Here is a 23,017-nt window from a genome sequence, read left to right on the forward strand (position 1 = left end):
ATTGGATAGTAAGGGATATCACACACTGGAGGTCTCAGTATAAATGTTATTATGTAACACAATAGATCTGATCTACATTAAGAATAGAGATATTTCATGGGGTATAATATCAGATATGTCATTTATACCCAGTTCTCTGGTGATATAAGGACACCTCTCTCCATGATACTTACACTGGCAGATTCTTGGACCTCTGGGGTCTCTGAGATTTTAATTTCTGCATTTGGCAACTCAGATGTATCTAAAATATTGAAGAAGAACAAAGAAGAAACATAATGTATTAGATTATATCAATCTGAAGTACATAATACAATAACATAATGAAGACAATGACGGGGACAATCATGGACAGTCTGGTCTAGATGAAGGGGAGAACTTCTCAAAGAAGTCGGCCATTGGAAAGGATTTATCATACTTGTAAATAGGACGTAGGATGGTCGGCTTACCTTCAGTCAGATCACTTTTTGGTCCCAGTTGACAGCTCTCATGGTCAATTTCAGGTTTTGGAATTTGCCCCTCTTTGGCGTCGCCTTCTGTTTTGTCCTAAAAGTTATAAGACACATAATGAATTTATTTCACACACACTAAATCCCCATATATAGAAGGTAGGAAGAACTAAACCTGGATTTACATGATTTATTTCATTATTGGGTGGAATTACTTTACACTGCAGCTCCTCTCTAGCACATCCACATTAATATATAAGTAACTTATAATCACAACATTTCTATAATAACATCTATTATCAGAACTGCAGCATTTACAAGAAGGACAAATCTGATAACTAAGCAAGACCACAAATAGAGGTCAGAAATAATAACTCCCCACCATTGTCCTGTGAATACAACAGCAGAATACAGGCTGTCATAAAATATCCTGTATCTGCCTGGAGATGACAAGGAAGATCATGAATCTGATGTTCTGATATCTGACTGGCAATGTGGAGAAAACAAAGACATCATATAGAAGATGATCCTTACCAGGCGTTCCAATGGGGCCAGACGTTCTATCACACACAGGACGTATAGGGCCAGTTCTTTGACAAAGGCCAATTCTCCACTTTGGGATCTTTCTTCAGCCTAAATAGATCAAAGCAAACAGAGAAGGAAAATCATGAGATTAGAACGTGCACAATGGTTTGTGTATAAGATTTGGTCAGGATTTCTACCATTTACCTATTGTAGTAACAACATGTCATGGAATCATGCTGCCTAGTAACACTTAGAATAGCATTCCATAGACTTACAGATGTCGCCATATTATGTGCAACCGGAATTCTCACCGGTAAAGCGGCATAGTCAGTCACATTATAAGAAATATTATGTATATTTATTAGGGCTCCTCCTATCTTCTGCTACAGTTACATTTAGGCCTAAATAACAATTTAAGTGAATAACCTTTTATTACATTATTATTACTATTATTATTATCTATTATCCTATATAAGATCTGTGAGAGGTATATTAATAGTGATAGTGAGCTGTGATGTCATCATGGAATCATGCTGCCTAGTAACACTTAGAATAGCATTCCATAGACTTACAGATGTCGCCATATTATGTGCAACCGGAATTCTCACCGGTAAAGCGGCATAGTCAGTCACATTATAAGAAATATTATGTATATTTATTAGGGCTCCTCCTATCTTCTGCTACAGTTACATTTAGGCCTAAATAACAATTTAAGTGAATAACCTTTTATTACATTATTATTACTGTTATTATTATCTATTATCCTATATAAGATCTGTGAGAGGTATATTAATAGTGATGGTGAGCTGTGATGTCATCATGGAATCATGCTGCCTAGTAACACTTAGAACAGCATTCCATAGACTTACAGATGTCGCCATATTATGTGCAACCGGAATTCTCACCGGTATAGCGGCATAGTCAGTCATATTATAAGAAATATTATGTATATTTATTACAGCTCATAGATTTATCTTATTATAGCAAACAACCTGGTTGCTGACCAATGTAGAATAAACTTTATAGTTTTATGTGTTTACTGTTTATGAAATCATTTAGATTATTAATGAAACCATTAAGTCTATGGACATCTTAAAGTGAATCTCCACCATTTAACCTGCGAGTTTTAGACCCTAAAATCTCATTTCTCAAAATATATTTATAGCGATCAGTTTTTTTTGTTTTTTTTTATCTAACATATAATCTACATTATATGTTAACATTTCAATAGTGATGGTGAGCTGTGATGTCATAATGGCCAGCTATGTTCTTTGATGTCATCATGGAATCATTATGTATATTTATATTTATTTATTGTATCTCATTCTGTCTATATTAGTTTTGGTCAACTTACTCCCAGTTATTGCACAGTTTTGGCTGTTAGTATTTTCGATAGTGTTGAACTCAATCTGCCATGATGACAATGCAATGTCATTTTTTTCCATATACTTGTATCTTTTCCCCATAGTATATATCTGTTCTCCCTTCTATATATATTTTTTCCTGCGGGTTTTAGACCCTAAAATCTCATTTCTCAAAATATATTTATAGCGATCAGAGTTTTTTTTTTAATCTACTACAGAATTGCACATCTCTTTCATAGATGTATATTTAAAAGATAAGAGTCTGCCCTCCTGCAGCCACCACTAGAGGGAGCGCAGGAGATTACTGCAGAAAATCTCAGGAAATTGCGTATAATCATGAGCTACATTTACATTTAGGCCTAAATAACAATTTCCTGTGAGTAACCTTCTATTATAGTATTATTACTATTATTATCTATTTTTGTATATAAAATATGTGCAGGGTATCTGCTATTTACCTGTTGTAGTAACGTCCGTATGTTGGTCTGGAGATCCTCAAGATAACTTGAGGTTAGACGACCTTGGTGACATTTGGTCAGGCAATCTCTCACTAGCTCCACCACCAGCCGGTGAGTGAAGCTGAGGATGCCATCAGGTGGTGGAGGCACAGTGTCAGGGGAATAGTTTTTAAGAATCCCCTGTAGCTGTACTTCCACCTCAGCACTGTCGAATAGAAATTCAGACATTGCAATCCAAGCGCAGTCAGTAGGTCACTATCTATAGAGCAAACACTGACAAGTCTGACCCCAAGACTGTGAACGGTTTATTTATAGTGATGGTGAGCTGTGATGTCATAATGGCCAGCTATGTTCTGTGATGTCATCATGGAATCTTGTTGCCTATCAACATTTAGAACAGCAGTCCATAAACCTAAAGATGTCGCCATATTATGTGGAACCGAAATTCTCACCAAAATAGCGGCATAGTCAGTCATATTATAAGAAATATTATGTATATTTATTAGGGCTCATAGATTTATCTTATTATAAATGACCAGCCCCATAATGGCCAACCATGATCTATGATGTCAGCATGGAATCTTGGGCTGCTAACTTTAAGGGACATTACTTAAAAGGTTGTTGCCTTGCACACGGCCTATTTTAGGCCTTGATAGCAAAACCATTTTGTTTGTTTTTCCATCATCACATAATAAGCCCTATAGATTTTTGATTTCTGTCAATGTAACTGTATGAGGACAAGTAAAACCCAGTATGTAATAAAATTAGAGAAACAAAAAAAAGGTACAGACACTCAGAATAATGAGGTCATAAAAGACCAAGATTTATAATTAATAAAATATACAAACTTTAATATTACCACATTAAAAAATTATACAAAATATGAGATGAAAATGGCAACAGTAAATATACAAAAATGAGCACAGCAGTGTCCAATGGAGCCCTAAATAACAATAAAGTACAGATAATAGAGAGATGTACATTTATAAGCGTATAGCACATAGACCAAATGGGTCAGCTATCCAGTGAGGTTCAAATACACAATTGATACCAACAGGATTAGGTAGAGTTGTAGTATAGTAAATTGTGTATGCAGACACAACAGGATTAGGTAGAGCTGTAGTATAGTAAATTGTGTATGCAGACACAACAGGATTAGGTAGAGTTGTAGTATAGTAAATTGTGTATGCAGACACAACAGGATTAGGTAGAGCTGTAGTATAGTAGATTGTATATGCAGACACAACAGGATTAGGTAGAGCTGTAGCATAGTAAATTGTGTATGCAGACACAACAGGATTAGGTAGAGTTGTAGTATAGTAGATTGTATATGCAGACACAACAGGATTAGGTAGAGCTGTAGTATAGTAAATTGTGTATGCAGACACAACAGGATTAGGTAGAGTTGTAGTATAGTAAATTGTGTATGCAGACACAACAGGATTAGGTAGAGCTGTAGTATAGTAGATTGTATATGCAGACACAACAGGATTAGGTAGAGCTGTAGCATAGTAAATTGTGTATGCAGACACAACAGGATTAGGTAGAGTTGTAGTATAGTAAATTGTGTATGCAGACACAACAGGATTAGGTAGAGTTGTAGTATAGTAGATTGTATATGCAGACACAACAGGATTAGGTAGAGCTGTAGTATAGTAAATTGTGTATGCAGACACAACAGGATTAGGTAGAGTTGTAGTATAGTAAATTGTGTATGCAGACACAACAGGATTAGGTAGAGTTGTAGTATAGTAAATTGTGTATGCAGACACAACAGGATTAGGTAGAGTTGTAGTATAGTAGATTGTATATGCAGACACAACAGGATTAGGTAGAGCTGTAGTATAGTAAATTGTGTATGCAGACACAACAGGATTAGGTAGAGTTGTAGTATAGTAAATTGTGTATGCAGACACAACAGGATTAGGTAGAGCTGTAGTATAGTAGATTGTATATGCAGACACAACAGGATTAGGTAGAACTGTAGCATAGTAAATTGTGTATGCAGACACAACAGGATTAGGTAGAGTTGTAGGATAGTAAATTGTGTATGCAGACACAACAGGATTAGGTAGAGCTGTAGTATAGTAAATTGTGTATGCAGACGTCTGCAAATATACAAAAGGCCTCACTGTAATAATGATGGTATAGTGGCCAAACACACAATTGTTAGTTATTAAATATTAAAGTGCAAGGAAAAAGGATAATATAAAATGTACATGGAGCTTGCTCTACAATAGTTAGGTTTAGTCACAAGGTGTACAACACATCATATACATATTGAAGAGTAAAGATTACCCATCATAAAAGCAGCATGAGAATAAATTATAGGGCATTAAGAGGACATGCCGGCTCTCACCCGACGCGCGCGTTTCTGCACGCCTGCCTTCTGAGCGGAGTGTATAGTCAGTGTGAAGGCTCCGCTGCGGGTCCATAGGAATGAATAAAAGCAGCCGGCACACAGCCTTTAACCCCCTGCACGCCGACTGCGTCCATTCATTCTAATGGGAGACTAGCTAACATCTCTATTAGCTACTTACCTGCAGAGATGGCTGGTCCAATGCCCGGTGTTCTCGTTCTTCTTTGCGTCACTGCCCCCGCCTCCCAGGTTAGTGTTAAAGAGCTAGGAAGAAAGCTGGGCTTGTGGCTTAGGAGAGTGTGGGCGGGTACTGGGAGGGGAAACATCACGTCTCCCCGTCCTCTACCCTCCCACACTCTCCTAACCTATGAGGCATTTGCAGCAAGGCGAAGAAGAATGAGAACACCGAGCACCGGACCAGCCATCTCTGCAGGTGAGTGGACACCAGGGGAGACTAAGTAGCCAGAGGATTAAAAAAAGAATCCTCTGGCTACTTAGTGATTAAAAAACAATCACTACACAGCGTGGATTTTAACAATTAAAGCGTTCAATTGTTAGATTCCATGCTGTGTAATGAATAGGATTGTTTTTAAAATCCGATCTCCGATTAGTAAAAAAATCCCATTGACTTGCATTGTGATCGGAATTGGAATCGAGATCGGGTTCGAATGAAAAATGATCGGAAATCAGATTTCAAAATTGATCCTGAAAAGTCAAGATCGGTTCAACCCTAGCAAGGACTTATTTTTGCAGAAAACCTGACGTTTTTATGTTTTTGTGATAACTCTGCTGTGCTATGCCCGGGAAACAATGGATGTCTTATGTCTAGAGATGAGTGAACATTAAAATATTCGATATTCGTTATTCATTTCGAATAGCTGCTTAATATTTGACTATTCGATCGAATATCGAACCCCATTATAGTCTATGGGGAAAAATGCTTTGTTTCAGGGGATCCCACCATTTGACTCAGGAGGTTCACCAAGTCCACTATGACACCCCAGGAAATGATGCCAACACCTCTGCAATGCAACTGGGACAGCAGGGGAAGCATGCCTGGGGGCATCTAACACACCAAAGTCCCTGTATTACCCCACCATCACAGCCTATCAACTGCACACTTTCCACACTCCAAAAAACCTCTAGCAAAGTTGGAAAATACCTGGAAACCTTCTTTTCTCCCCAATTGGATGGACAGAAACCCAAATTTAAAAATAAAGAACATTAATAAGCAGCCCTTAAATCACGTTGCGCATGACAACCACAGATGGAATAGGCAATGGGAAATCCAACAGCCCTCACCCTTAACTGTCCTTGTTCATGTGTGTGTGATGTGGTGAGACCTTCAAAAATTCACTTTTCTGGCCCTTAACATGAGCCCTTCCAAATTAGGTTAACCTTTTCGCTGCCAAGGGTCTCTGGAAATTTTGCACCTCCAGTAGCCAGAGCAATTTTCACAGTTTTGACATGTCTGAATAAAATGCATATTTCTAAATGAAATGTTTTTCACAGACCCCCATACCAATATACTTTCTGAAAGCAGGGAGCCAGGGGAATATAGCTTGAACAGTTCTATCTTGGAATGCTACATTATACTTGTATACATTTGAGTTAAAGTTTTTTTTCTAAAAAAAAAAATCCAAAATTCCAAATTTCCGACTTAAACTCTACCACATGCACGGATATACTGACATCATTTCTTTAGTATAATAAAGTCTAAGGTGCCTTTAATTCATCAATACTACATATATGTGACTAAACTCCCTTTAAGACCCTAAAAAAGTGCACCTCAAAATCTTGTTTTTGGCCTTAAATGTGAAAAAAATAGTAGCATGAATAAAACAGGCCATAGAAATTACAATCAATGACTAAACCCCATAAACCTATATATTTCCAAACAGCAGACACCCTGGCGATCCTAAAAATACCATCTAGCTTATTATACTCACAGCCACCTTCATGCAAGTTTTTATCAAACATTGATTTTTTGCAAAAATTACACAAAGGTTCAGCTTTGAGACTAAATCTCTGAGACAGTTTGAACTATATAGACAGAAAACTGTCACAGCTGAGCTCTTTGTGCACTAGGCAATACTAAGTTTAACAGTATATAATTGCTTAAATTTAAAGAAGAATCCCTTAACTTAAAGACGTTATAGGAAATAGGGGGTTTGGATAATAGAAGGGGAGGGGGGTAGGTATATCAGGGACAGGGGTAAGGTGCTAAGAATTTGAAAAAGGGGTATGTACGTGTATAAATTTTATTCTGTTAGTGTAAATGAATGGATATGTACGTGTATAAATGTTATTCTGTTGTAAGTGAATGGAAGTGCTGGAATTGAGTGGTGGAAGTGCTTAGTGCTTAGTGACACTGCTTCCTGGGCTCCTCACTTTACAAAGGTAAGGACAGTTTCTATGCAGATAGGAATGATCTGATGACCTATTGGTCACCAGTAGGGTTGAGCGTTCGTGTTCGGAAAAAATCGGATTCCGATCGGCGATCAAGAAAATTTCACGATCGGAATTCCGAATACGATCTTTTTAGGTGGGATCGAGATCGGTAGTATTTCCCACAATGCCTTCACACTGAGCATATTGTGTATACTCACTGTGAAGGCTCCGCTGCAGCCGGCACACAGCCTTAACCCCCTGTGCGCCGGCTGCCTCCATTCATTGGAATGGGAGGCTAAACTAACATCTCTAGCAGCTACTTACCTCTAGAGATGGCTGCTCCGGTGCCCTCCTTCTTCTTGCCTCGCTGCCCCGCCTCCCAGGTTAGTGTTTATAGCGCTAGGTAGGTGGGACTTGTAGCTTAGGAGAGTGTGGGCGGGTACAGGGCGGGGAGACGTGACGTCTCTCCTCCCAGTACCCGCCCATACTCTCCTAACCCGCCCACACTCTCCTAACCTGGCAGGGAGGGGGCAGGGAGCAGCATGGAGCGGCAGCGAAGCAAAGAAGAAAGAAGGACCGGGCACCGGACCAGCCATCTCTGGAGAAAATTTCACGATCGGAATTCCGAACACGATCTTTTTAGGTGGGATTGAGATCGGTAGTATTTCCCACAATGCCTTCACACTGAGCATATTGTGTATACTCAGTGTGAAGGCTCCGCTGCAGCCGGCACACAGCCTTAACCCCCTGTGCGCCGGCTGCCTCCATTCATTGGAATGGGAGGCTAAAATATGTCAGGGGGTTCAAAGTTGGTCCAGACACTCACTATTTTGCAGCATTCGCTGATGATCTGTTACTTTTTGTCTCAGACCCTATTCGAACTTTCCCCCATATCATTGCCTTATTGGATAAATTTGGTCAACTGTCCAATTTTAAAATTAACTACTCAAAATCTGAAGCAATGAATATTTCCTTATCTATTCCAGAACTTAGAGTAATTCAACAACAATCGCCATTTACCTGGCAATCCTCTAAATTAAAATATTTAGGTACATATATTACCAAGGATCCCGACTCCCTCTTCCAAGCCAATTATCTGACCCTGCTAAAGTCAATTCAAGATTACCTTAACTCTCTTTCTACTCCATACATTTCTTGGATGGGAAGGAAAAATTTATTACGAACTTATATCCTCCCTAAATTTATTTATCTCATGAACATGGTCCCTATTCCCATCCCACGTTACTACTTTAAAAAAGTTAGATCATTGTTTATTTCCTTTCTCTGGGGAGGTAAGGCGATTAGATTGTCATATGAGCGTCTGATTAGACCTAAGAGGTTTGGTGGCTTTGGCATGCCGGATGTATGGACCTATTACAGAGCAATTTTATTGAAGAGATGGTTGCGTTTACATTCTACAAACTGCGAGGCATTAGACATCTCACTGGAATTAAACTCTCTAAACCCTCGTCTCAGGGCCAGTTTTTGGGGACTAGTCCCACATAATGAAATACCTTTTAAAATTTTGTCCGCAGTGGCGGGGATGCTCAAAGAAACACAGGCTTCTGCTTCTCTTGTTGGGTCTCCTCCCTCATCTCTCCCTGGGGATCTAGTCCCCTTTTTACTTCGCCCGAAAGCAAGAGACATTTCGGAGGCGTGGAAATTATTAGATAAATATAAGTTAAGTGATCTCTTGAGCTGGGACTCAATACCGGGACACATCTTGGACAGAGCACACACTTTTCTACAGGTTTCTGACTTACAGAACACCCACGCGCTCCTTAAAAAGTCCTTTCCCCACTCTCCATCAGTGCCATGGTTTGAATCTTTGCTCTCCCGCCCTAATACCTCCAAAGGTATGATCCAGTGGCGTAACTAGGAATGGCGGGGCCCCGTGGCGAACCTTTGACATGGCATCCCCCCCCCCCCCCGGCTGACATCGAAAACCCCGACCAACGCCGAAAACCCCGCACGACCCCACCCCCCGCATTCCTACGCACACTATTACGCTCCATAGTGGCCCCTGCACAAATTATTATACCCCATAGTGGCCCCTGCACACATTATTATACCCCATAGTGGCCCCTGCACACAGTATTATACCCCATAGTGGCCCCTGCACACAGTATTATACCCCATAGTGGCCCCTGCACACAGTATTATACCCCATTTGGCCCCTGCACACATTATTATACCCCATAGTGGCCCCTGCACACAGTATTATCCCCCATAGTGGCCCTGCACACAGTATTATGCCCCATTGTGGCCCCTACACACAGTATTATCCCCCATTGTGGCCCCTTCACCCACTATTATGCCCCGTTGTGGACACCCATTAACAATTATTATACTCTGGGGTCTTTTCAGACCCCAGAGTATAATAATCGGAGACCCGGGGGAAGAACAACATAAAAAAAAAAAAACACTGTAACTTACCTGTCTCCCGACTCCCCGCTGGCGGCCATCTTCAATGACGTCAGGGACGTCATGTGACCGGGAGTCTGCGTCGCGACGCATTAGGACGCAGGCCCCGATCATGTGACGTCTGAGACGTCACACAAGTAGGCCGAAGCCTGCGCGGAGCCTGGAGAGGTAAGTAACACAGTTTTTTATGTTCAGTTACCTCTCCTGCACTTCCGATCATTATACTCGGGGGTCCGAAAAGACCCCCGAGTATAATAGTGCTTGTGGGGCCCGCAGTGTCACTTACCGATCCCGGCCCCTGCCAGGATCGGTAAGTAAATAGGGCCCGTTAGTGGCTGGAGTAACTCCAGCCGGTAACGGCCTATTAAAAAAAAAAAAAAAAACGCAGCGGTAGCGGCTGCCACCGGGCCCCTAATGTCCCGGGCCCTGTGGCAGCTGCTACTGCTGCTACCACGGTAGTTACGCCACTGGTATGATCTCTTTGTTATACAATTTTCTGTTAACGCACCCACACTCGCCCAAGCCTGCTTATATTTCTAAGTGGGAAAAAGATTTAGGGCGCACATTTTCGGAGCCAGAGATCTCCCATATCCATAATAGATCCCACGGATTCTCTCCGTGTATAAGAATCCAAGAAAACTCTTTTAAAATCCTCACGAGATGGTATAGAGGACCTGTTGATTTGAAAGTGATGCACCTGCATCGAGACGATAAATGCTGGAGATGTGGTGAAGGTGGAGGTACATTAGCACACCTATTTTGGTTTTGCGACATGATAAAACCTTTTTGGCACCAAGTAGAATCAATTTTGCGTCAGATAACTAAAATTAATATAACACTTTCACCAGTTTCAGTCTTGCTTTGGCTGCCTGCTAACTCATGGTTTCCCTCAAGGAAGGATCTTGCCACCATTATGGTACAAGCCGCAAAATTGCTCATTCCGCTTCATTGGCTGGATAAAGATCCACCAACTATTTCAGAGTGGCTAGACAAGATTAACGAAATAGCCAGACTTGAAGAGTTGTACAGCTGGGAGCTGAGGAAACATCAGTTATACACCAAACTTTGGGGACCTTGGTTTGAATATCGTAGACAATCTAACCCTCGTCCTTAACTCCTTATCTCTACCACCACATTCCCCACATGAGACTTTACAAATACTGTTCTTTGTTCATAGGCGCTCTTGGTAGCTCAGCAAGGACCCAGGACCTAGAACCATTCCTTCCTTACCGTGCTCTATTGCGATCTGTTCATATATATTGCTCCAGAACCTGTTTCCCCACTTTTATTGTTTTTCTTTATGTTATATACTTTGCACTTCAAAATGCTGTTTATGTGCTATATAATTACCTTGCACTTTAGTGCTTTTGTTTGTTTGACCTTATTTTCAATAAAAAGAGAATTTGAAAGGAATGGGAGGCTAAACTAACATCTCTAGCAGCTACTTACCTCTAGAGATGGCTGCTCCGGTGCCCTCCTTCTTCTTGCCTCGCTGCCCCGCCTCCCAGGTTAGTGTTTATAGCGCTAGGTAGGCGGGGCTTGTAGCTTAGGAGAGTGTGGGCGGGTACAGGGCGGGGAGACGTGACGTCTCTCCTCCCAGTACCCGCCCATACTCTCCTAACCCGCCCACACTCTCCTAACCTGGCAGGGAGGGGGCAGGGAGCAGCATGGAGCGGCAGCGAAGCAAAGAAGAAAGAAAGACCGGGCACCGGACCAGCCATCTCTGGAGGTAAGTGGACACCAGGGGGGACTAAGTAGCCAGAGGATTAAAAAATAATCCTCTGGCTACTTTAGTGATTCACTACACAGCGTGGATTCTAACAATTGTTAGATTCCATGCTGTATAGTGAATAGGATTGCTTTTAAAATCCGATCTCCGATTAATTAAAAAATTCCATAGACTTGCATTGGGATTGGAATTGGGATCGAGATCGGGTTCGAATGAAAAATGATTGGAAATCGGATTTTAAAATCGATCCTGAAAAGTCAAGATCGGCTCAACCCTAGTCACCAGATGTTACCTTACTCTGAAGCTCAGACATTTTTAACTTCCAAATGAGATGGAAATTGTGAGTGTCACAATACATCTCAGCACAGTAGCACAGTGCCCATTCTTCAGCACCACAGATAAGAGAAGGACAGAGATAGCAGGACCTGCAGTCTTTTTTATGTGATAGCTGTGATCAGTGATAAGCTTATCACTGGCTTATCTGAAATCTAGGAACACCGGCTATAAAATAAGCCAGTGATAAGCTGACCAAAAGGTCACTTCTCACAGCTATCAGTTAAAAAAAACGGCAGTACGCTCCCTCTTTCCCTCTTATCTATGGTACTGAGATTGTGCAGCAATCGTATACAGTGCAACTGTGACATCAATCTTGTGAATAGTGTCACAATTTTAATTTCATTTGGAAGCTATGAACATGGGCTATAAAATAAGCCAGTGATCAGCTGTCCAAGGGGTTGCTGATCACAGCTGTCAACTAAAGAAGTCAGCAGTACCGCACAGTGTCGGCACTATTGAAGGGGGTGAGAGAGACCTCACAAAAAGTGTTACAGTTAGATAAAAACTGCAAGTAGATTCACAATTTTATCTCATTTTATAGCCCATGTTCCTAGCTTTCAGATGAGATGGAATCTGCAAATCTACTTGCAGGTTTCATCTCTCTGTAAGGCTTTATGTGAGCTCTTTCTCGTCCCCTTCAATAGTGCCGACACTGTGCGGTACCGCTGACTTCTTTAGTTGACAGCTGCGATCAGCAACCCCTTGGACAGCTGATCATTGGCTTATTTTATAGCCCATGTTCAACGCTTCCAAATGATATTACAATTGTGACACTATTCACAATATTCATCTCACAGTATTAGTATGTACCCGTTCTTCAGCAGTACAGACAAGCGAGGGACAGATGGAGCGATATCGCTGTCTTTTTTATGTGATAGCTGCGATCAGCGACCTTTTGGACAGCTGATCGCTGGCTTATTTTGTAGCCCATGTTCCTAGCTTTCAAATGAGATGAAAATTGCAACGATGCTTGTAATTTTCATCTCACTGTAAAGCTTTATGTGAGCGCTCCCCCCCTCCCCCACTTCTACTGTCGCATCACAGAGCGGTACCACCGTGTTTTTTAGTTGACAGCTGCGATCAGTGACCTCCTAGTCAGCTGATCGCTAGCTTATTTTAAAGGGCAGGCTCTTGGCTTTCATATAAGCTGAAAATGGCAGCTCACTATACTACTTTTCAGCTCACTATACTACTTTTTATAGTGCCTCCCCTACATTTCTATAGAAAAAACAAGGAGCAGAATCTGCCTATATTAACAGTTTTGGGAGCAATTGGTGACCTCTAGGTCACCAGATCATTTTGCTATTTGAAAGTAAAGATTCTTGGCTTTAAAATGACACCAAAACTGTCAAGATAACCCAATTTTTGACAGAGTTATGGGCTTCAGTAGCAAGGACGCAGTAGCTACGTCCTCCGCTACTGAAGTGCCACCTTGGGAGCACGTATAGCTACGTGCTTGGCAGCGAAAGGGTTAAAAGTAGAGATGAGCGAACAGTAAAATATTCCATATTCGTTATTTTTTTTGAATAGCCGCTCAATATTCGACTATTCGATCGAGTATCGAACCCCATTGTAGTCTATGGGGAAAAATGCTTCGTTTCCGAGGATCCCACCATTCGACTCAGGAGGGTCACCAAGTCCACTATCATACCTCAGAAAATGATGTCAACGCCTCTGGAATGCAACTGGGACAGCAGGGGAAGCATACCTGGGGGCATCTAACACGTTCAAGCAACAGTATTACCCCACTATCACAGCCTATCAACTAGACACTTTCCAAACTCAATAGAACCTCTATGAAATTTGAAAAATACTTGGAAACCTTCTTTCCTCCACAATAGTATGGACAGAAACACAAATTTAAAGCTAAAGAAACATTAGCATGCACCCCTTTAAATCGTGATGCCCATGACAACCACAGATGGCATAGGTAATGGGAAATCCAACAGCCCCCACCCTTAACTGTCATTGTGTGTGTGCGTGTGTGTGTGATGTGGTAAGTAGGGTTAAGCGATCGTGTTCGGAAAAAATCGGATTCCGATCGGCTATTGAAAAAATGTCACGATCGCGATCGGAATTCCGAACACGATCTTTTTAGGTGGGATCGAGATCGGTAGTATTTCCCACAATGCCTTCACACTGAGTATATAGCGTATACTCAGTGTGAAGGCTCTGCTGCGGTTCCATAGGAATGAATGGAAGCAGCCGGCACACAGTCTTAACCCCCTGCGCGCCTGCTGCCTCCATTCATTCTAATGGGAGACTAAAGTAGCATCTCTATTAGCTACTTACCTCCGGAGATGGCTTCTCCGCTGCTGTTCGCCTCGCTGCCGCTCCAGCTGCAGTCTTCTTCGCCTCGCTGCCCCCTCCCTGCCAGGTTAGGAGAGTGTGGGCGGGTTAGGAGAGTGTGGGCGGATGGGTACAGGGCGGGGAGACGTGACGTCTCCCCTCCCAGTACCCGCCCACATTCTCCTAACCTGGCAGGGAGGGGGCAGCGAAGGGAGAAGAAGACTGCAGCTGGAGCGGCAGCGAGGCGAACAGCAGCGGAGCAGCCATCTCCAGAGGTAAGTAGCTAATAGAGATGCTACTTTAGTCTCCCATTAGAATGATCATCAAGTCCTGGGGGTAACTTTTATTTAGAGGACCGCAAAGGTGGAGAATTGGCTGCAACCACTACAAGCGGTAATGGTCCTCTAATATCGGACTCTACATTACCTCTACAGGGTTCTGATCAGGTGTTAATAGTCCAAACAACATGCTCCAATACTTTAGATGTAGATCAGAAACCACTTTCCCTTCCGACACCAGATTTAACCAAGCTTCACCATCATCATCCTGCTGAGATGGAGCCACTAAAGGAAACCTTGCCTTCAAAGGCATGTTTGTGGAGCTGCGACTGAGCCAAATCTAAACACAGAGTCCTTTGGAACGGAACAAAATTCACCATCAGTGTTTTTGGCCCTTTGGGTGAGTTGAGCCTTGCACCAACACGTATCCCGTAACATCAGGGCCCTAAGTTCTGCGCAAAGTTGCACAAAGTTCCACTTGACCACCGACGCGTGGACAAGTGTGTGCTGTTTCATCCAGATATAATCATACCGTCCATACTTAGATTGTATTCTTTGTAATCCATGCTGCCACCTGCTGTCCTTTTTCTGTATGACAGCCTGTAGTTATTAATTCTGTACATGCCTTCACTTCCTGGTTCAAGGGTAACTGTTTCCTGTTTTCTTTATCACTAGTCTCCATGTTCTGGGAGAGACACCCTTGGACTGAGCAGCAGAAGGCATCAGTTTTCGACCACATACTCACACTCACTTATCACAAACTTCACTTATGAGTAGTTGCTCACACTTGCTGTACCATCCTGCTTGTTACACCTGTATTCCTGGAGAAGTGCTGCATTTCCATCACATGCTGTATGTCCAGTCTTCCAAATAAACAAGCCTGAACTTCACCATTCCTGATGTGCATCATCTCTCCGGACGCTGAGCAACATGGTCCTGTCTGCCCTGCATTGAGGAAACGAAGGTAGGACCTCTCCCAGCCCCTATCCACCTGCCACATCTTCATTCGCCTCATGTGGGGACAGAACAGTCGAAAACTGCCTTGAAGCCCGGCCCCAACCTGTAGTAACCCCTCTGCCTGCCCATATATCACAACTCTGCTCTGCTAAGAAACTGTCTGCAGTGTCACCCTAGTCTGCATTGTGTATAGAGACTCTCTGTATGTTATACAACATTGATGCAGATTGTCGGACTGCAATACCCCATGATTCTCCAAAACAGCTTGGGAATCTTGTCAGAACACCTTAATTAAGCTGCACTGCGGTTTCCAGGCCCCAATTCAAAAGTCCAGTTTCTTAAAGAGACAGCGCACCTTAAACCAAAATGGCCGAAAAGGACTCTGCATTGTTCCCCAGTGTCGAAACAGAGCAAATACAGCCCGATACTACTTACCATGAAGAACGGGAAGTAGAGTCAGCACCAGAAGCAGGCCAAGACTCACGACCTGTACGCTCTCTTAAGCCAACCGTAAAGGTCCTTGAGAACTACCATTACATGAAGGATGAGTTCAATGACAACCTGCATGACCTATGGGAACGAGTCACCTCCCTCATGTCAAGCATCCAACGCCACAAAAATGATGCAGCTAGTCTACAGGACACTATAAAACGGCTAGATGTGACCCATGGAAGGTACAAGAGGTTATCCACAAGGTACGCTGCCTTCCTAAAAGACTCTAATATTGATGAAGCCTTATCAGAGCTAAGCAAAGCAGATTCCACAAACAGAGAAAGGGATGCTGCTGTGCAAGATGCCAAAGATAAAGCAGAGCTCCATATCACTTATCTGCAAGAAGCCAGATCTAACAGGTCAGGCTCATCCAAGCACTCTTCTCGATCATACAGATCATCCTGCTCAAGAACTTCTGCCCTCAGCGACAGAATTCTAGAGGCTCGTTTAAACGCAGAGCGATCCAAACTAAGACGTTCCTACGCAGAAAAGAAAGCAGAGGCAGAGGCAGAAGCCAAGAAAGCAGAGGCGGAGACAGAAGCCAAGAAAGCAATGGCAGAGGCAGAGGCAGAAGCCAAAGCAAAGATCCTTCAAACAGAAATGGAGGAAAAAATTGCATTAGCTGAAGTAACAATACTCGAGCAAGCTTTGAAGCAAAACCTCGACCCAATTTGCCTACCACCACTGGAAGAAGATGATCCAGCTGTTCGTACCAGAGTCTACGTACAGAGACAGATATCTGCAGCACATGCCTTCTCCAGTGACATTCTACCCGACAATGTGGAAACATCCAAGTCAGCCCAACCTACGGTGCCAGTGTTACCCACAGCATCTGCAGAGACCCAAGACCAATGCCATAATGTGTCCCCTCAGGAGCAGCAATCATCACAAAACGACCACAAGACGCATTCCAGCCCATCTCCACAGTTCAAGCCGCAGTCATCGAAATCTCCAGAGGTTAAACCACAGCTCAACCCTGCAGCGACATCATTCTACCCAGGAGCAATTCACCCTTTCACGCCACACAGCTTATACGCCCAAGGAGCACCACAAGCTAACACGGCAACAAGGAGTGAAGGATCAGACATGTCTGAATTTGCCAGGTTTATGGTGAGCAGAGAGCTGATCAGTACCAGCCTCTCAAAGTTTGATGATTGTGCAGAGAACTACAGAGCCTGGAAGGCTACCTTCAAGGCCGCCATTGCCGACCTCAACCTATCTGCGGAACAGGAGCTCGACCTTATGGTTAAATGGTTGGGTCCTGACTCCTCAAACCGTATCAAAAGTCTTCGGACCGTCTATGTGGGGCAAGCGGAATCAGGTCTCGCTGCTGCCTGGTTAAGACTCGAAAGAACCTATGGTAGCGCTGAAGCCATAGAAAGGTCCCTATTCAAGAGACTGCAAAATGTTCCAAGGATCAACCTTAAGGAAGCCCAAAAGCTTCTGGACTTGAGTGATCTGCTTATGGAGCTGGAACTTGCAAAAAAGGATCCTCGTCTGTCTGGATTGTGCTACCTAGACACCGCCCATGGGGTGAACCCAATCGTCTCAAAGCTGCCACATAGTCTGCAAGAGAAGTGGGCGGTATGTGTCTCCAGGTACAAACGGTCACATGATGTCACCTTTCCTCCATTCATTCAATTCTGCAAGTTCATCGACGAACAGGCCCAAATGAGGAATGACCCTAGCCTAGACTTCCTGGAGTCTAACACCGCAGCCACAGCAACATCCTCACCAAGGTATGAAAGCGTCACACATAAACGCAAGGATTTGAAGAGCAGTGTAAGTGTCAGAAAGACTAACCTGCCACTACCTGCGGTACCCACTGATAAACAGCACACTGTTTCCTCAAGAGATAAATCTTTCAATCGTGAGTGTCCCATTCACAAAAAACCACACTCGTTGAACAAATGTAGAGGCTTCAGGTCCAAAACTATGCTGGAGCGCAAGAAAATACTCAGTGAACTTGGGGTGTGTTTCAAGTGCTGCGCCTCTTTAGAACACATGGCCAAGGACTGCAAATCTGCCATTAAGTGTGAAGAGTGTCATAGTGACAAACACCCATCAGCTTTGCATCCAACCTCAGCCACCAGTGATCCAGCAGTCGCAGTTTCCTCTAGTCCGGCTACAAACCATGGCGGGGAGCCACAGGCTAACACCAAGTCTACCACAGCGGTCTCTTGCTCATGCTCAGAAGTATGTGGGGAGAGCCAAAGTGATAAATGTTGTGCTAGGATATGCCTAATCAGAGTTTATCCAGAAGGGCAACCAGAGAATGTAGTAAAAATGTATGCCATCATTGACGATCAGAGCAATCGATCCCTAGCTGGACCCAAGTTCTTTGAAGCCTTTGGAATCAAAGGACCAGCGATGCCCTACACTCTGAACACTTGCTCAGGCCGCATAGAAACTAGTGGCAGGAGGGCACAAGTTTTCATCGCTTCTCCCATCAATGGAGGCGTAGAAATACCCCTACCTACGCTAATTGAATGCGATCAAATACCAAACCAAAGGGATGAGATTCCTACCCCAGAAGCTGCGTTCCATCAACCACACCTAAGGCACCTAGTCAACGTTATCCCACCTATGGATACAGACGCTGAAATCCTACTTCTGCTTGGCAGAGACAACTTAAGGATACATAAGGTCCGCCAACAGTGCAATGGTCCTGACTACGCCCCCTACGCACAGAGACTTGACTTAGGGTGGGTAATCATAGGAAATGTGTGCTTGGACCGAACATGTGTTGATTCCTTTAAGACCTATGTACGCCGGGACGGTCGAACTACTTTCTGCAAACCATGCCCTCGTCACTATGATGTGAAAGAGAAGCCCCCAGATCCCGTACAACTACCTGATGCCATTCCTTCTCCCTATGCAGACGACTTGGGAAAATCAGTGTTTCATACAACTAAGGATGACAACAAGGTAGCCCCATCAATGGAAGACAAGGAATTTGTCAGGATAATGGACAATGAGTTCCTTAAAGACAAGACTAATCACTGGGTTTTTCCCTTACCCTTCCGAGCCACCAGGGTAAGACTCCCGAACAATCGTGAACAAGCTTTGTCCAGATTCAACTCCCTCCAGCGTACACTTAGCAACAAACCAGAGATGAAAGAACACATTATCACCTTTATGAGCAAAATATTCCGGAATAACCATGCGGAGCCAGCGCCTCTCTTAAAGGAAAATGAGGAGTGCTGGTACCTACCCTCATTCGGAGTGTATCACCCACGGAAACCTAAGCAAATTAGAGTTGTCTTTGATTCAAGTGCCAAACATCAAGGCGTATCTCTCAACGATGTCCTCCTCACAGGTCCTAATCTAACAAATAACCTAGTAGGAGTGTTGATGAGGTTCCGGAAAGAGCCCATTGCCATCACCGCTGACATTGAACAGATGTTTCACTGTTTCATAGTCAGAGAGGACCATAGGAATTTCCTCAGGTTCCTGTGGTACAAGGACAATGACCCCAACAAAGAGATGGTGGAGTATCGCATGAGGGTGCATGTATTCGGGAACAGCCCTTCCCCCGCAGTGGCAACCTATGGTCTGCGGAGAACCGCACAAGAAGGAGAGTCCGAATATGGAATAGACGCCAGAGACTTTGTAGAGAAAGACTTCTATGTAGATGATGGACTAAAATCTCTACCCACAGAAGAAGCGGCGATCGACCTACTCAAGAGGACCCAAGGTATGCTGTACCGAGCTAATCTTAGACTGCACAAAATTGCTTCAAACAGTCCGGCTGTCATGAGAGCCTTTGAGTCGAGTGACTACGCTCCAGTATTCAAGGACATAGACCTGGGATCAGATTGTCCACCTGTGCAGAGAAGCCTAGGCTTGAGGTGGAACCTGTCAGCCGATACCTTTAGTTTCCAAATCAATTGCGCAGATAAACCATTCACTAAACGTGGTGTCCTGTCAGTGGTGAATAGCTTATACGACCCGCTGGGATTCGTAGCACCAATAACCATACAAGGTAAATCTCTTCTGCGACAACTTTCCGAAACAGTCAAAGACTGGGATGCCCCACTTCCCCCTGATAAGGAATCAAAATGGGAAACCTGGAAACAATCTTTGTGTGCCTTGGATGAAATCCATATACCAAGATGTTACGCCAGAACCTCACTCGCTGCTAGCACTAGAAAGGAACTTCATGTGTTCTCGGATGCATCCATGGAGGCCATTGCAGCAGTTGCCTATCTGAAGGTAACGGGACCCGACAATCAAGATCACGTTGGGTTTGTTTTCGGCAAAGCTAAGTTGGCTCCCAAGCCTGAACACACTATTCCTAGGCTTGAGCTCTGTGGGACCGTGCTTGCAGTAGAACTCGCAGACTTTATACAGCACGAGCTGGACGTCAACATAGATAATGTACAATACTACAGTGACAGTAAGATTGTCTTAGGTTACATCTACAACCAAACAAGGCGCTTCTATGTGTACGTCAGTAACCGCATTGAGAGAATAAGGAGATCTTCCAAGCCCGAACAATGGTACTATATCCCATCCGAACTTAATCCAGCTGACCATGCCACTAGACGTATGTCTATAAGTTCCTTCGCTAACTCTTCTTGGCTTTCAGGTCCTAAGTTTCTGTTGGAACAGAAGGGAAGTGAATGTGTCCAGGAAGTCTTCAGCATTCAGGATCCGGATGGTGACCCAGAAGTCCGCTCCGAGGTTAGTGCTTTGACAACAAACACTAAAACAACCTCCAGCCTCGGTTGCCAGCGCTTTGAACGCTTCTCCAATTGGATGAAACTTGTCAAGTCTATAGCAAGGTTAGTCCACATTGCGAGATCTTATAACAACTCACATGAAGACAAAGACTGTCACGGTTGGCACGTTTGCCATAAACCACTCTCTGCCGAGGACATTTCTCACTGTGAGTCCCTTATAATATGTTGCGTCCAGCAGAGCGTATTCAGTACTGAATGGAAATGCCTATACCACAAGCAGCAAATCCCTCTCAAAAGCCCCATTGCTCATTTAAATCCAGTGATGGACAGTTTTGGTTTGCTGAGAGTCGGTGGTCGTTTGAATCAAGCCAAGATTGTGGCTTCAGAGCAACATCCTTGCATCATACCCAGTAAACATCATATCACTGATCTATTAATCCGGCACTTTCATGAAAAAACCGAACACCAAGGCAGGCAGATTACAGAAGGCAAATTACGGTCTGCAGGACTTTGGATCATAGGTATGAAAAGACGTGTAGCAGGAGCACTACATCGCTGTGTTCAATGTCGTAAAACCAGGGGAAAACAGGTACATCAACAAATGGCTGACCTGCCCTCTGACAGACTGAGTGCCGAACCGCCTTTCACCTACATTGGCCTAGACGTCTTTGGGCCATGGATGATATCCGCACGCAAAACTCGAGGCGGGTATGCCAACAGCAAACGTTGGGCTGTATTATTCACTTGTATGAGTGTACGTGCTGTCCACATAGAGGTAATAGAGTCTATGGACACTTCCAGCCTGATCAACGCTCTCCGGCATTTTCTAGCGATCAGAGGACCAGTGAAACAGTTAAGGTCCGACCGTGGAAGCAACTTCATTGGTGCTTGTCGAGATCTGGATATCAACATCAAGCCAATTCAGGATCAATTGGCAGAAAGAGGTTGTACCTGGATCTTCAATCCTCCACATAGTTCTCACATGGGAGGTTCCTGGGAAAGAATGATTGGAATCTCACGCAACATCCTAAACTCTATGCTTATGGACGTGAACTCTTCAAGGCTCACCCATGAGACTCTGGTCACTCTCCTGGCTGAAGTTTCGGCCATAATCAACTCAAGACCACTCGTCCCAGTGTCAATGGATCCCGAAATGTCGACCATTCTTACGCCAACTACTCTTCTCACCCAAAAGACTGGGAACCCACTAACAATCAGCGAAGAGTTTACTCACGCAAACACCTATCAGAAGCAATGGAAACGGGTGCAATACCTCGCTGATTACTTTTGGAACCGGTGGAGAAAGGAATATCTCGTGATTCTCCAAGGAAGAAGAAAATGGCGACAGAATAAACCAAACTTGAAAGAAGGAGACGTGGTGCTAATGAAGGAACCACAAGCTCAAAGAATCGACTGGCCTATGGGAATCGTTACAAAGACTTTCCCAAGTCAAGACGGTAAGGTCCGGAAGGTGGAGCTGAAGGTCCTTAGGAAAGGTGAACCTAAGACATTTCAGAGGCCAATCCACGAGCTCGTACTGATACTACCAGTTGAGGACATTCCGGTAGGATGAACCATGAACAGAACACTACCCTAGTACTTCGTTCATTGGATTACAACTGGGTCGGAGATAGTTTGGCCTAGTGCGGCTTCTCCGATCCGAAGATGGGTATCTTTGGATTATCTCAGGAACTGCCTGTCATTTACCTCGTTTGAAGTTATTATTACATTGTATGCATATTTGTGTTTGTTTTCTAGGTTATTGGACTTTAAAAAATATATATAGTGAAATCCCTTACGGAATTTCAGACGGGGAGTGTGCTGTTTCATCCAGATATAATCATACCGTCCATACTTAGATTGTATTCTTTGTAATCCATGCTGCCACCTGCTGTCCTTTTTCTGTATGACAGCCTGTAGTTATTAATTCTGTACATGCCTTCACTTCCTGGTTCAAGGGTAACTGTTTCCTGTTTTCTTTATCACTAGTCTCCATGTTCTGGGAGAGACACCCTTGGACTGAGCAGCAGAAGGCATCAGTTTTCGACCACATACTCACACTCACTTATCACAAACTTCACTTATGAGTAGTTGCTCACACTTGCTGTACCATCCTGCTTGTTACACCTGTATTCCTGGAGAAGTGCTGCATTTCCATCACATGCTGTATGTCCAGTCTTCCAAATAAACAAGCCTGAACTTCACCATTCCTGATGTGCATCATCTCTCCGGACGCTGAGCAACATGGTCCTGTCTGCCCTGCATTGAGGAAACGAAGGTAGGA

The 23,017-nt window shown here is 43.6% G+C and overlaps 1 protein-coding gene and 1 long non-coding RNA gene across 2 annotated transcripts in view; one reads left to right on the forward strand and one right to left on the reverse strand.

Moving 5' to 3' along the window:
• LOC142198570 (uncharacterized) overlaps positions 1–23,017 on the reverse strand; it is a 269,412-nt gene that overhangs the window by 89,243 nt on the left and 157,152 nt on the right. The window contains exon 2 of the long non-coding RNA XR_012715362.1: positions 15,628–15,659. This is a non-coding gene — a long non-coding RNA (uncharacterized LOC142198570). The remainder of the gene's footprint in view (positions 1–15,627; positions 15,660–23,017) is intronic.
• The window catches only part of LOC142198563 (uncharacterized), a 171,294-nt gene continuing 163,397 nt past the window's right edge, over positions 15,121–23,017 (forward strand). The window contains exon 1 of the mRNA XM_075269598.1: positions 15,121–22,204. Coding sequence (XP_075125699.1) covers positions 15,923–22,204 — 6,282 coding nt within the window. The 5' untranslated portion in view covers positions 15,121–15,922. The remainder of the gene's footprint in view (positions 22,205–23,017) is intronic.

Source organism: Leptodactylus fuscus, chromosome 1 (assembly GCF_031893055.1).
Source record: "Leptodactylus fuscus isolate aLepFus1 chromosome 1, aLepFus1.hap2, whole genome shotgun sequence".
Lineage (NCBI taxonomy): Eukaryota > Metazoa > Chordata > Amphibia > Anura > Leptodactylidae > Leptodactylus > Leptodactylus fuscus.